The sequence below is a fragment of the Stegodyphus dumicola genome, chromosome 12, assembly GCF_044657685.1.
Source record: "Stegodyphus dumicola isolate Sdum_Otavi_A_Nest chromosome 12, ASM4465768v1".
Taxonomy (NCBI): domain Eukaryota; kingdom Metazoa; phylum Arthropoda; class Arachnida; order Araneae; family Eresidae; genus Stegodyphus; species Stegodyphus dumicola.
Genome location: NC_140779.1, coordinates 41,819,107 through 41,833,648, shown reverse-complemented (window position 1 = coordinate 41,833,648; position 14,542 = coordinate 41,819,107). Strand labels below are relative to the sequence as shown.

General features: G+C 33.5%; 1 protein-coding gene across 2 annotated transcripts in view; it reads right to left on the bottom strand.

The window, feature by feature from the left end:
- Hou (GID complex subunit 8 homolog protein Houki) overlaps nucleotides 1-14,275 on the bottom strand; it is a 31,276-nt gene extending 17,001 nt beyond the window's left edge. The window contains exons 1-3 of one of the 2 annotated variants that reach the window (XM_035354513.2): nucleotides 14,097-14,275; nucleotides 13,806-13,925; nucleotides 1,454-1,650 (exon numbers count right to left, since the gene is read on the bottom strand). In XM_035354513.2, coding sequence (XP_035210404.1) covers nucleotides 1,454-1,650; nucleotides 13,806-13,925; nucleotides 14,097-14,151 — 372 coding nt within the window. In that variant the 5' untranslated portion in view covers nucleotides 14,152-14,275. The remainder of the gene's footprint in view (nucleotides 1-1,453; nucleotides 1,651-13,805; nucleotides 13,926-14,096) is intronic. The other variant, XM_035354511.2, reaches the window with a different exon arrangement.
- Between the last annotated feature and the right edge of the window lie 267 nt (nucleotides 14,276-14,542).

The window sequence follows — 14,542 nt, the reverse complement described above, 5'->3', positions numbered from 1 at the left end:
ACAGGTGACACTTGTATATTAAAGTGGCCACCATAACAAAATAAGCTGATTGAATTGCCAATTTTGTAACATGTAACACCTGTTATCGGGTGTTAATAATGATTTGCGAAAATATGAACTAATTATGATTAACACCCGATAACGATTTGCGAAAATATGAACTAATTATGATTTGCGATTTTCCAACTTCTATTTTGTCTTGCCGTAACGTTTCCTAAATCTATGTAAACAGAAAAAATCCCTTTTCGTCCTTCAGGAAAATTCCCTGAGTGGGTTGCAGGTTTGTAACGCTTGTCAGGGTTACCATAATCTGGCGCACACACACTCTTCCGAGATGTCTCAAATTGGAACTATAGGATAAAGCATAGTAAAAAAAATGTTGGGAGGTCATAAATAAAATAAACGCAGAAATTTACTCAAGTCATTATTATTGTGAATGTATAGAACAGCAGCTAGCAAATTTATTATAATTCACAATTAAATGTTCAAATTGTAATTATTGAGAATAATGTTCATTTTTGTCAAAGAGAAAGTGGACAGTGTTAAGCCGGACAGTTTTCACGATAGAAATATTAACTGAAATGCAAAAGAACAACAAAATTATAAATTTAACCTCATTAATATTTTTATTCATTTCAGTTTTATCATTAAACACGTTTATTGCTTCTGTATCATGCCAAATAGACTGGCTACATGGACATTTTCATAATTTTCTCTATGTATGATATGAATTTATGCTTTCAAAAAGCTAACCTAGTATTATCAGTCACTTCCTAATTGAAATGCATTCAAAAACCTAACCTAGCGTTAAAAGTCACTTTAAAGTCCCAGTACTCGGTTAATTTAGCATTTGTAGCATCAGTGTTTTTATACTATACTACAAGTGTTATTAATATTTTAATCTAGTGCTGCATTTTAATAACTTTAACATTTATTTTGTTCAATAAATAAATGAACTAAAAATATAAATTAATTTATTACAATTCTATTTTGTAATTATTATGCAAATTGTTTCATGTTTATAATCTGAAACGTGCCAAAATTTGGTGTGTCTGTTGCATTAAAAAAAAATTGTATTTATTTTATGTTTGTGAAATATTAAAAAGCATATTGAACTACTGAATAATTTCTTGTCTTTTTTCAATGACTGAAACCTTGAATAATAAATACTGGGCCAACTTAAATGCTGGAAATTTTAGTTAAAATATTGGGGTCCACTTAATATCTTGCATTGATTTATATATCAAAAAATGCAACATTTCTTTTAAATCAATCATATGGCTATTTTGTTCAACATTAATTTAAATTTCTAAGTTTTCTAAAATACTAAAATCAAATTTTGGATAATGAGCATAACATCTCAACTGGGCCAAAACATTAGTTCCAGTTTGTTGAATATATCAGATTCATCCAGTTTCTTTGAAAAACGTGACAAAAATAGTAATGAACGTACTTGCAAATGAAAGAAAAGATATCGGTCACAATCTAGCAATTCAGGATGAAGATTATTAACCAAGTGAATAGCTTCTTGAATCTTTCCATTTTGAATAGCATCTCGAATTTTAATTCTCTCATCTAAGGTGTCCAAGTCCACAGTTGGTTGAATCCCTGATTCAATGCGAAATTTTTCAGCAGCACCTTTAAAACCTTCTGCAAAGCCAATTTTAAAATATAAAATAACTGGGTATAATGTAGTAGAGTTTAGAATCAGTGAAAAAAAGGATTACAATGAAACTTCAGTGCAGTAATGATGAGAACTGAAATTAGATTCATGCATAAAAGACATTTAAAAACAGAACTAATTTTTCTTTAAATGAATGACATGATTTTTATTTGAAAGGAAAAATGAAAGGTTCTTTAATAAGTTGCAAATATAAAAACTTATTTCAGAAAAATATAATGAATAACAATACATTTCTGCATACAGACAATTTAAAAAACTAAAATGTCCAAAGTAATTTCAAAACATTACGATTCAGTTCTTATAAAATTCATATGTACAGTTCGTAAAATATTTTGAACGATGAACAAAACATAAAAGATAACTTACCTCATTTTTAATTTTAAAAAAATGCATAAAATGGCAATTTTATTATATTTAACAAAAGTTTTAATGCACTTATATTATATTTTTGTTCACTTAGTCATACTTTGTATGCACTTATTTTTTAAAAATTCATAAAATGAAAGAATGCAGTGTGCATTACAATTTATGTCATAAATCTGAAATTGTAGTACTGCAGCATTGTATGAAATATAGGTATACAAATGAAAATATTTTTAAGAAAAGCTATTCATCTACACTTTTTAAACTGGTTTATGTGTTTTTTGTTACTGGTTTATGGACTTTAATGATAAGTTAGTTCAAGTTAAATTTGGTTAAAAAATGCTATACTGACAAAATTGCCACACCTCAATAGAGAATCAGCAGTTTCAGTTTGATAACAATTTCATACTCAGAAAATGAAAATATGATGATTCCCAGAGACAATGATAAAAACTCTCAGGCGATGTTTCAAGGAAAGTGGGAGTCTAACTGATCCAGCAGTTGCTAGTTCAATATCATACATAACATGTGGAAGCACAGGTTAAGAGTATACAGTCAAAAGTCGTTAATCCGGACTCGTCGGGACTTCGGCGATTCCGGATTATCGATTTTTCCGGATTATAGATCATCAGTTTAAATCTCGTAAGATGGCATGCAGAAATTCTAAAATTAAAAATATGAAACCGTAATTTATGAAATAAAGAACAATTATGATCTAAAGGGTATCAAAATTTGCAAAAAGAAAAAGCTTAATATTTATTTGTTTACTTTATTAAACATTTCTTTCAATGTAAGTTGTTTAAGTTTTGCTTCGTTTCATGTGATAATACTTTCTCTTTAATTCTATTAAACAGACATAATTTCTTGTTCAGTTACAAAGTTCCGCTGTTCAAGTCCTATAATTGCTATGTCGAGAACACCGACTAATTTGCCAATCGAAATTTTTTTGTTTTCAATAACCTCTGTCACTTTGTTCACTATCACTACATTTGGTAAGGAATTATAAGCCAAATAAAATAAAAACATCTGTGCTGAAGATAAGGATAGTGCTGACAGATCAACTTCCAATTCATTACGCGCCCGCTGCGTCGATCCCCCCGCCGAGCAGCGTGAAATTGATAAACAAATTTCGGATTTCAAAACATACTTTCGCTTTCGATCCTTTACATATTAACAAATATACATCGTAAATTCTATTTGATATAATCGAAAGTTTAAGCTTACTTTTATAAAATTGCTCTTAGAGTCTGCAAAAAATAATAAGCCGGATCCAATTCGAAAATTAAGGAACAACGCAATCATCAACATTAACTGAAATAGATAATTAGATAATTTTAGCTTATACGTCCATTACACATAAAACGCGCACGCGAAAACGTATTCTGCACTTGCGCACACTCATATGCGCAGTCGTAAAAGGTCTTATGCGCATGCGTAAACGCCTATGCACATGTGTCAACGCGGCGCATGCGCAGAAAGTTTTTAGTTTTGAGGTCCGGACTATAGATCATTCCGAATTATGGGTGTCCGAATTAACGACTTTTGACTGTAGTAGCACAATCAGTGAGCAGAATTAACAATTACAAGAATCATGAGACTATCACTAGCATAGTCTGCAAACTACACTTGCTGCATCAAATCCAAACAAGTAATACCCAAAAAGTAGGAAGACTTGGACCCATGGGCAATAAAAAAAGTTTCTAATAATCTACTATGTATTCCAAATACCTTTCAAGGTAAAAGTATATTTAAGGGTACCCCTTGGCGAAACTTGACGATTTTTGGTGATACATGTGTAGCTGATTTTTGGTGATACATGTGTAGTTGATTTTTGGTGATACATGTTGGCTTTCTGTAGTGGCGTAAATTTTTTGCACTAGCAAAAATAACAAGTCAAAGAATTGCACAAACTCTGTATCCACGTACACACTGACCTATTTTCACTTAAAAAAAAGTCAGAGAATTGCACAAACTAGGCTTTGCACACTCTCTTGAGTTTGTCCATGTACACATCGATATAAAATCACTTAAAAAGTTAAAGGAGCACCCAATTCTACAGTAAAGGCAAACAAAAAACACATACTCTCAATAAACTACATTTTAAACTAAACAATAAAATAACATAAAAAAGGAAAAACCTATTATGCATTTAAAAGCACTACACAAAGCAAATATCCACTTACCTTATTTAGAAATTCCTTCGTCTTCAGTTTGTGGCACACAAAATTCCTTAGCAGCATCAAAAAACTTCCTAAAATTATCTGAACTAAAATCCGTATGTCGGCATTGCCACATAAATTCACAAAAATAAGAGTCAAAAATATCCTACATAGTTCTGGACTGTACGGAAAATGGCTACTAAGAAAACCTTCATTTACACACCAGTCAATTAATGCACTTTTTTCCTTTCATTCCAAATCTTACACAAACTTCAAATTAATTTTACTACATTCAGCCATTCTACCATCTAAACAATGAAACAAGCAATGTACTTCCTAACCAACACATACCACAAAAGCCCTTACAAAATATCCCACGATTCAAAATTTCCCATAAAAATGCAAATGATTACATCATAATAGGGTTTCCATAACATTCAACTACTCAGGTTATCATAAATTAAACAATAACTTCGCGATAATACAAGGGGTACTCTAAAGTCAACTCTAACCACTTTCAAATACAATATAAAATACATTTTCCATTGCATTTAAGTGTCAAAACCATTGCATCAATCTATCAAATACACACAAAAGTCAATTCCTACATATACACTTACAATGAGTCACTATGTGGTGAATTTTATAGCATCCCAAAATACTGACCCATATTTTTTGTCACTGTGAACATCGTGAAAGAAAACTGAACCTTTTGCACATTATCACTAATTGGAACATAATCACTAACCTTACAAAACACTTTGCACAGACAAATTAACTATTCTAATTAGCAACTGCTTTGCACATTTTTAACTTCTTACAACCTATAACATTTAACCTTAATCTTCTTACAACCTGACAACCTTTTAAGTTCTGCCCAAAGAAAAATAAATAACAAAGTTGTTAGAAAGTTTGTTTCAAGTCTCCAAATGCTTTTAATATTATTATACAGTTCCATAACCAATTTAACATACTCTATTAAAGAGTCACCAGTGATTAGGAAATGAAAATTCAGTAAAAAAATAAAATATTCTTCTGATTCAGAAACCATTTTCAAACCGTGGATCACCACAACAAAAAGTGGCGTCCGTCTGACAGGACGCATTAGTTAGGTAAAGGACATTTTTGATGGTTTAACAGCAGAAATGGAAGCCTTGAAAGTAAGAAGAATACCACTGCGTGCAGCCTTCACGAAAGCATATAATAGCCTACATGGACATTTGAAGGAGTCAGAATTGAACAGTGATGTTCTATTATCGTCCCTGGAAATTCTGGAAGATAAAGGAATTCGACTACAACAGTTGGATGAAGAAATATTGGATCTCCTATCAAAATCGAAAGAAGTCTCGCAAGAAGAATATACTAAAGAATTTGAGTCATGTGAGACTTACAAGGAGAAATTAATAGCAGCCAGGATGAAAGTGAAGCAAATCACTGTGAAACTAGAGAAAAATTTGCTGACTCATGCATCGGTAAATGAAACCAGAACTGTTGATTCAAGAACAACGGCAACGAATTTGAAGCTTCCGAAAATAAATTTGATTGAATTTACAGGTGATCCACGACAATGGTTGAATTTCTGGAATACCTTTAGTAAGATACACGAAGATCCAGTGCTAGATGATCATTTGAAATTCGTATATCTGATCCAGGCTACTGCTGCCAAATCGAAAGCACGGGAAATAGTGCAGAGTTTCCCGACAACTAAAGAAAATTATCCGAAAGTCATCGAACATTTAAAGAACCGTTTTGGACGTGAAGATATTCTTATACAAGTGTACGTTCGGGATTTATTGAATCTTGTGTTGATAAATAATAATGCAACCAAAAAGGACTTTGCGCTATCATCGTTGTACGACAGTTTAGAAACAAAACTGCGTGCTCTGGAATCTCTCGGTGTGACTGAAGATAAATACGCTAGTGTTATTTTTCCGTTAGTTGAATCTTGCCTGCCCCCTGACATCTTACGCGTGTGGGAGAGGGAACGGGAGAGCTCGTCACAACAAGGTAAGAGCGACCATGAATCTATTCTTCTGTTTTTGAAAAATGAAGTGATATCTGAAGAGAGAATTAAATTAGCGCGTTTTTCTTTTGATAAAAGTAGAAAATCTAAAAATTACATTAATGATGAGTCTAATATTCCTACTTGTAATGATTTGTATACAGGAGACAAATTTAAAGAAAATGCTCCTATTAAGAAAGTTGAGGAATCGTGTTTATTTTGTGATAAGCCACATTTAACAGAAAAATGTTTTAAAGCTAGTACACTTACATATCAGGATAAAAAAGATTTAATATTTAAGAAGGGTTTATGTCTATTATGCTTGAAGAAAAACCATATTTTTCGTAACTGTAAGTCCAAGGTTAAGTGTTTAATTTGCCAGAAAAGGCATTTGGCAGTAATGTGTCAACAAGTTCCTTCTCAATTGAAAGAGACTAAACAAGTAGAGCCTGTGGCGAAAAATGAGGTCAATGTTTTGGCTAGCAGATCCGCGAGCTCCAATGTGTTACTACAAACATTAATCGTAAGGGTAAAAAATGGCAACAGGGAAAGGATAGTCAGAGGGATTATAGATACGGTTTGCGAGAGAAGTTATTTAACGAAAGATATTACAGATTCTTTGAAATGTAACAGTGTTGGTGAAGTGAAATTAGTTCATAAATTATTCGGAGGTGTAGAAACAAAAGAAAAATTGCATTCTAAATATATAGTTAATTTGAGTAGCCTTGATAATAAATATGTATGTAGTGTGAATTGTTTAAGTGAATCTGTTATCTGTTCTGATGTTAAGAAAATACCTAAAGGTCCTTGGTTGAAAGAACTTCGTAAATTAAATATTCAAGTGTCAGATGTAGAGGGTAATGCTCTTGAAAACGAAAGTGACATTAAATTGTTGATAGGTTCTGATATTGCTGGAAAATTATTCACCGGAAATATTAAATGTTTACAAAGTGGTCCGGTCGCGATGGAAACAAGTTTGGGATGGATTTTAATGGGTAAAATTCCAGCGAAGGAATCTTCGGGTATAAATGATTCTCTTGCATGTGTTTCTTTATTGCTAAACGAAAGATCAGCAGAAAACTTGTGGAAGTTAGACGTTATTGGTATAAATGACCCAGTTGAGTCTAAAAAGAAAGCTGAAATTCATGAGGAGATCATGCAATATTTTGAGGAAAATTTGAATTTGGATTCAGACGGGAGATATGAAACTGCATTACCTTGGGTATTGGACCCCTCTCACTTGTCTAATAATAAAACGTTGGCAGAAAAACGCCTGACTAATACGCGAAGGAAATTATTAGATTCGAATCAAATTAAAGTTTATCAGGAAGTATTTGATACGTGGTTGAAGGAACGAATTACTGAAGAGGTAAATGAAGGCGAAGTAGATAGAGAGCACTATTTGCCTCATAGGCCGGTTTTTAAAGAATCTAGTGAAACTACGCGAGTAAGGCCAGTTTTTGATGCTTCGGCACACGCCAAAGGAGAACTTTCCTTAAATGATTGTCTTGAGAAAGGTCCCAACCTAATAGAAATAATTCCAACATTGTTGAATCGTTTTCGGAAATATCCTCTTGCAGTAATTTCAGACATTGAGAAAGCTTTCTTGCAGATTGGTATAAGAGAGAAGGATAGAGATTATTTGCGTTTCTTTTGGAAAGGTGCAGAAGAAGAGAATACTAAAATTTACAGACATAGTCGCGTGGTTTTTGGGCTTAACTGTAGTCCATTTTTGTTAGCCGCTACGTTGAACTATCATTTAAATCGTGCCCCAGATCAGTTTGCAGTTACAGCCAACATTTTGAAGGAGTCCTTCTATGTTGATAATTGCCTGACTAGTTTTAAGAATGTTGAAGAATTGAATAGATTTGTACTAGAATCGAGAATGTTATTGTCACTGGGAAAGTTTAATCTTAGAGGATGGCAGTCGAATTGTGAAACCGAAATAATTCCCAACTCTAAATTAGATACATTCGTTTGCGTTTTAGGGTTAAACTGGGATTTGAAGGATGATACTCTTTCCTGTAAAATTGAGTCACTAAAGAAAGAGGAGATTGTCGCGAGTAAACGAACGCTCCTTTCTTGCGCGCATAAGTTATTTGACCCAGTAGGCTTCCTTTCTCCCGTTACCCTGTTCCCAAAGGTGATATTGCAAGAGTGTTGGAAATTACGATTAAATTGGGATCAAAAATTGCCAGAACATTTAGAAAAGAAGTCCATACAATGGGTAAAGGAAATGAAACTGCTGTCTGATGTCAAAATTCCTAGATGGCTTAATATTGACAGATCGGTTAACGAAGATGTAAGTCTTCATGTTTTCAGCGATGCCAGCAAGCATGCCTATGCTACCTGTATTTTCTTAAGAGTGAAGACCGAAAATAAGGTTTATTTAAATTTTGTGCAAGCACGCACTAGAGTTAAGCCTTTACAGAGTATATCCATTCCTCGTTTGGAATTATTATCCTGCTTAATCGGAGCACGCTTGGGACGTATGGTCTTTTCAGATTTGAACATGCCAAATTTAAGAACATTCTTCTGGACTGACTCAACAACCGCTTTGTGCTGGATCCAGCGAGACATACGGTGGGGAACTTTCGTTTGGAATCGTGTCCAAGAAATCAGAACACTTACAAAAATAGAAGATTGGCATTACATCCCTTCGGAGCTGAATGCCGCCGATCTCCCTTCTAGAGGCTGTTCAGTTAAACAGTTTTTGCTGTCGAAATGGTGGGAGGGCCCATCATGGCTGTTAGAACCAGAATCGTCATGGTCAAGAGGCACCGATTTGCCGGACGAAGAGATCATAAATTCAGAAAGGCGTAAATCAGTATTGACAACTCTTAACAAAGATTCTAAACCTGACAATTGGTATTACAGGTACTTTTCATCCATAAAGAAAATTGTATGCATGTTAGGTTGGATTCTTAGGTTTTACTTTAAATTACGAAGAATTACAAACGAAACCTCCAAAATTTTGTCAGTTTCGGAAATTGAAAGAGCTGAGATAACTTTTATGTTATTGGTTCAAAGAGAATCATTTAAGAGTGTGAACGATGATAAAATTAAAGACCTCAGACCTATAGTTGATCGTGATGGTTTGATCAGAGCTAAAACCAATATTTCTTATCGCGACGATACTGATGACTTTAAGTTTCCTGTCATTTTGCCATCTGATCATGCAGTAGTAAACTTACTAATAATGAATGCACATAATGAGCTGCTGCATGCTGGTACTTCTATGGTGATGTCTCATTTGCGGGAAAAGTATTGGATCCTCAAAACTCGTAAGACAGTACGAAACTGCATTAGAAAATGTGTTAAATGTCAAAGATTTAAATCCAAAAGTTGTGATGTAACTCCAGGAATTTTGCCGAAAGATAGAGTACGTGATGCAAATGTGTTTGAGATAGTGGGTGTCGATCTGGCAGGACCCCTCTACCTTAAAGATGGTCGAAAAGCTTATATTGTTCTTTACACATGTGCGATCTATAGGGCCATTCATCTGGAGTCAGTAACATCCTTGACAACTGAAGCTTTTTTCCAGTCATTGAGACGTTTCATTTCTCGTCGCGGAAGACCATCTATAATATACTCAGACAATGGCAGTAATTTTAAAGGAGCGGAGAGCCTTCTTCATACAATTGATTGGGAGAGTCTGCGATCAAAAGCCGCTGAGCAAAGAATTCAGTGGAAATTTATTCCTCCTTCCGCACCTTGGTGGGGCGGTTGGTGGGAACGTTTAGTTCAAATGGTGAAACAGATTCTGAGAAAAGTTCTAGGTCGCGCTGCCCTGGATTACGAGGAGTTGCTTACAGTACTATGCGACTGTGAGAGAGTAATCAATACTAGGCCACTTACCTACGTGTCGGAAGACGTTGAAGATTCATCCCCATTAACTCCAGAAATGTTCCTGCGGGAGATTTCCAAATCAGGAGTACCTGATATCGATACAGTGGATAAGGAAAAACTGAGTAAACGAGCTAAGTATCTACAAAAGGTGAGAGAACAACTTAGAGCAAGATTCCGTGTGGAATATCTAGGACAGTTACGTCAGCAGTCCATTAAAAACTCTATAGCTAAACCTCTCCAGGTGGGTGAAATTGTTCTACTTGAAGATAACAACAAAAAACGTGCTTTTTGGAACCTGGCGCGTGTCATAAAGCTGCTACCTGGTCGTGATGGACAAATAAGACTTGCTGTCATAAAAACAGAGACTTCTGAGTTTCTGAGACCAGTGCAAAGACTGTACAGACTTGAGCTGGATAACCCAGTCCAAAAGGATATGACTGAAAATATTCCTATGACTACCACCAGTGGTAGAACTGTGAAACCAGTGATACGTCTGTGAAATGTTTTGTACTTGTTTGAATACTTTGTAATAATTTGATTTATTTTTATTTTTCTAGGTTTAGTATTATCTGTTAATATGTCTAGAAAATTATGGAATGCTGCATCTCCAGGTAAATTTGTATTTCAATTTAATTAGAACATCTTGGTAGGCATAATTTTATACTTCAATGTTGTATACTGTACTATTATGCATATATTATACTTAACAGATGTGTGAATTTACCTACCAGTAAATTCAGGTGGGAGGAATATGTAGCGAATAGTTTATCCAACAGATGGCAGTATCTGCCAAGCTCCTTTGGTAATTGTCATTGCGCATGCTCAAGCGGAGTGTAAAAAGAAGTATGTTATTAGGAGAATGAGCTTTCGTAAATAATGTTGCTGCGCGTTTTCGCTGTGTAAATAAAAGTATATTTTTATATCATAGATGTTCTTTACTCTCTAATGCGAAGCACTAGGTTAGTGCACGAATCTCTTCTGATTCAGAAACCATTTTCAAACCGTGGATCACCACAACAATAGTAGCTAGTTAGTAGCTTTTGCTGACAAGTTTACTTTGTCAATTGGAATGAATGATCAAATTTCCCTTCTTTTATTGCTCTTTACGTTACATAAAATGCACTAATTGTTACTGTATAAATTCTAGAAAATCACTACAACTTAGTTACTTACAGCTTGCAATTACAAAATTTACCATTCAAGGTAATATAATAAAATGTGCACTTGACATGCAAAATAATTAGAACTTACAACTAATCTTTACAGTATGGTACCCCTTGTTTTTTTGTTTGAAAAAAACTGCCAAGGGGAGTTGTTGGTGAAATAGGTTTTTCGATAACCCTAATGTTGATAATGTCGGTGATGCCCTAGGGTTTTTTTTTTTTTTTTTTTTTTTTTTTGTTGTTGTTATTAAAAAGCAGATATTTCTGCAAATATCGCCAAATATATTGTGATAAATTTAGATTTTGGTTATTTTTTGTAACAGTAACCCTTTTGTATAGACCTGGGTTTTTGGTTCTTACCATTCTTTTCAACTGCTGTATTTGGTTGCACGTGCGTGGTATGGCCTTGTATTTTGAACTCGCTATTACTTTGCTGTGGGTAGCATCATTTGAGTATGTCTGAGGTGACTAAGAGGATGAATGTTGATGGGTTGGATTATGATGAAACTGTGAATTTGAGGTTTTTGTATGGTGGATGATGGATGAAAGAAATTTGATTTTTGCATGAAAGCTGGTTTACTTGCTGATAGATATGAATGAGCCAAAACGATAAAAAATTTCACTGAATTGCTTACATGAAAGATAGGGAAGATGGTGGTGGGAAGCCTAAACATATGCATGTGTAAAAAAAGCTATGTTAAAAAATATTGACGTTTCATTTATTTATTCGTTTCTGTGTTAGAAGATTTTTGTTAAAAGATTTGTCGTTTAATGTTTTTATGTTAGGAAATATGTATTTTTGGTTATTTATTTTTCTCTGTTTGTGTATTTTTGGTTATTTCTTCGTCTCTCTGTGTTAAGACAGCGGCAAATTTTTTCTGGTTACCATGATAGTTTTAACTTTGTTTTAGATTCCTGATTTTGTTTAAGTGAAAATAGATCGATTTGTACACGGACAAAGTTAAGGCAGTGTGCAATAGTATAATTATATATATATAATATAGTTTTTTGTGAAATATCCAAAAAAAGACATCTCACTAAAAGGGTTAAACATTAGAAAAAATTTTTATAAGTAAGAATGGCTCTAGTGTAGAATTGGGTGCCCCTTTGAATGGCAACAAATTTTGTTCAATTTTGGTGATACCCCATATGATAAAGCCCCGCTTCTGGTTACCATGATAGTTTTAACTTGGTTTTAGCTTCCTTTTTTTTTTTTTAAGTGAAAATAGATTGATGTGTACATGGACAAAGGCAAAGTGCAATGCTGAGTTTGTGCAATTCTCTGACTTTTTTTAAAGTGAAAATAGATTAATGGACACCGAGTTTGTGCAATTCTTGGACTTCTTATTTTGGTTTTGTATAGCGGCCATCTTGAAATGTGCCTTCCTGACGCCAATCTTAGCATCGAAAACGAATCGAAAAAAAAAAAAAAAATAAGGGGCACCTAATTGTAAACTTTTACCGTAAGTACAAATGCTAAATCAAAGTTTATCTAAAAAAAAATTAATTTTTAAGAAAATCTTTCTTGTCAATTAGTCACGAAAAGTAATGAAATGAAACTTATACAAGTCACTAATAAAATAATCATGTTCATTAAACACCATTTTATATCCTATCAATTAAATATCACATTAAAATAAATACCACAGTAACTGATTTAATATCATGGTCATTAAACACCTTTTTATATTCAAACCAATTAATGAAAGTTCCTGCTATCACTCAAGACTATTTTTTCTCCAAGTTTCTAATACTACAAAGAAGAAATTTTTTGGATTCTCCAGATACTGTTTTTCGGTGTAGTGCAGAATTACCATTTTTTTCAATGCACCAAACATAATGTGCCACTTGGCACATTATGCTTGCCGCTTTTTAAAAGAGTAAGAATTGGAATTTTGTCAATTTCCTTTGACTTTATACTTGAAAATACATCGATCTGTACATGGGCAAAGTCAAGGGAGTGTGCAATGCCGAATTTCTGCAATTCTCTGATTTTTTTTTTAAGTGAAAATAAGTCAATGTTTACATGGACACGGAGTTTCTGCAATTCTTAAAAACGCACCAACTAGTGGGTGATTCTGCACTTACCCCAGACAATTAGCCTTTAAAAACAATGAAAACTGGTATTTATACTACCAATAAAAATTAATATATTTAATTATTAATATGAAAATACTGGATCATGTTTTACTGTATGCTAAGTTTTGTGTATATATGCATGACAGAAAAGTATTAGTACCTTGTTATAATGTTTCAAGTGGATGACCAAAGCTGTTTATTGTGAAATATTAGGAGCTTCGGAAATATAGAGAACAGTATTTTTGTAATCTGTCACTTTTTAATCTTGGTTACAATAGCATCAAATTACGAGAAATATTACTAAGCAATTATAATGATTTGCTTTTTAAGCAGACTTCATTAAAATATGGAAGCTTCTTTTGAAAATTATAAAACTTTATGTCCAGAAAGTGCATAATGTATAACCTCAACTCATGCTTATTAAGCAATTTCAGCCTGGAAGCGTAGCCGTACAGCTCTACAAGTTTACGAAAACCTTTAGATAATTTAGTATGTAATTCGCATACCTGTTACAAGATAATTCATAATTAAACGATTCATATCAGCTCGCTGCATATGCAAACTCCTGATCTTCTGTAGCCACTCGCTTACTGATAAGTCATCTGACTTTTCTATAGCTGTTGATCCTGAAGACAGAAAATAAAAAAAAAAACTTCGTCAACGTGACATTTCATATAAATATAACTAATGAATTATATTACAATCACGCAACCATTACGTTCATGTTTAATACAACCTAAAATTCTAGTTGCGATTTAAAACAAAAAAGAAATAATAATTGAGCACCCCGTTCTTACGCGGTTTGATATGGCTCATGATAATGTAATCAATCAGTTCAGCAGCAGCTAACATGTAACGCGTAGCGAACAATTTTAAATTATGAAAATATTAAGAGGAATGTAAAATCAGAAAACAAAGTTTTCAACCTAAAGATTTTCATTAAAAAAAGACAGACAGACAAAATAGACAGATGTCTTGTTTTGCACCTGTTAAGTCTTTCTGCTCCGATGGGCTAAAGACAAAGCTTACGTACGAAGAAGAAGATACAAAAAGAGGAACATTTCATACTTCAGAGAAGACTAAAAACACAAGGATATTTTATTCAATTATGTGTTACTTTTAATTTAATACTCTTTGTTGGGAACAGCTTTAGTATAACTCAGCCAGAATTTTAACCAAAACATATCGCCAAGAGTGACGATAAGTGATATGATGTGACAATCCACAGCGCTTTACGAGCATG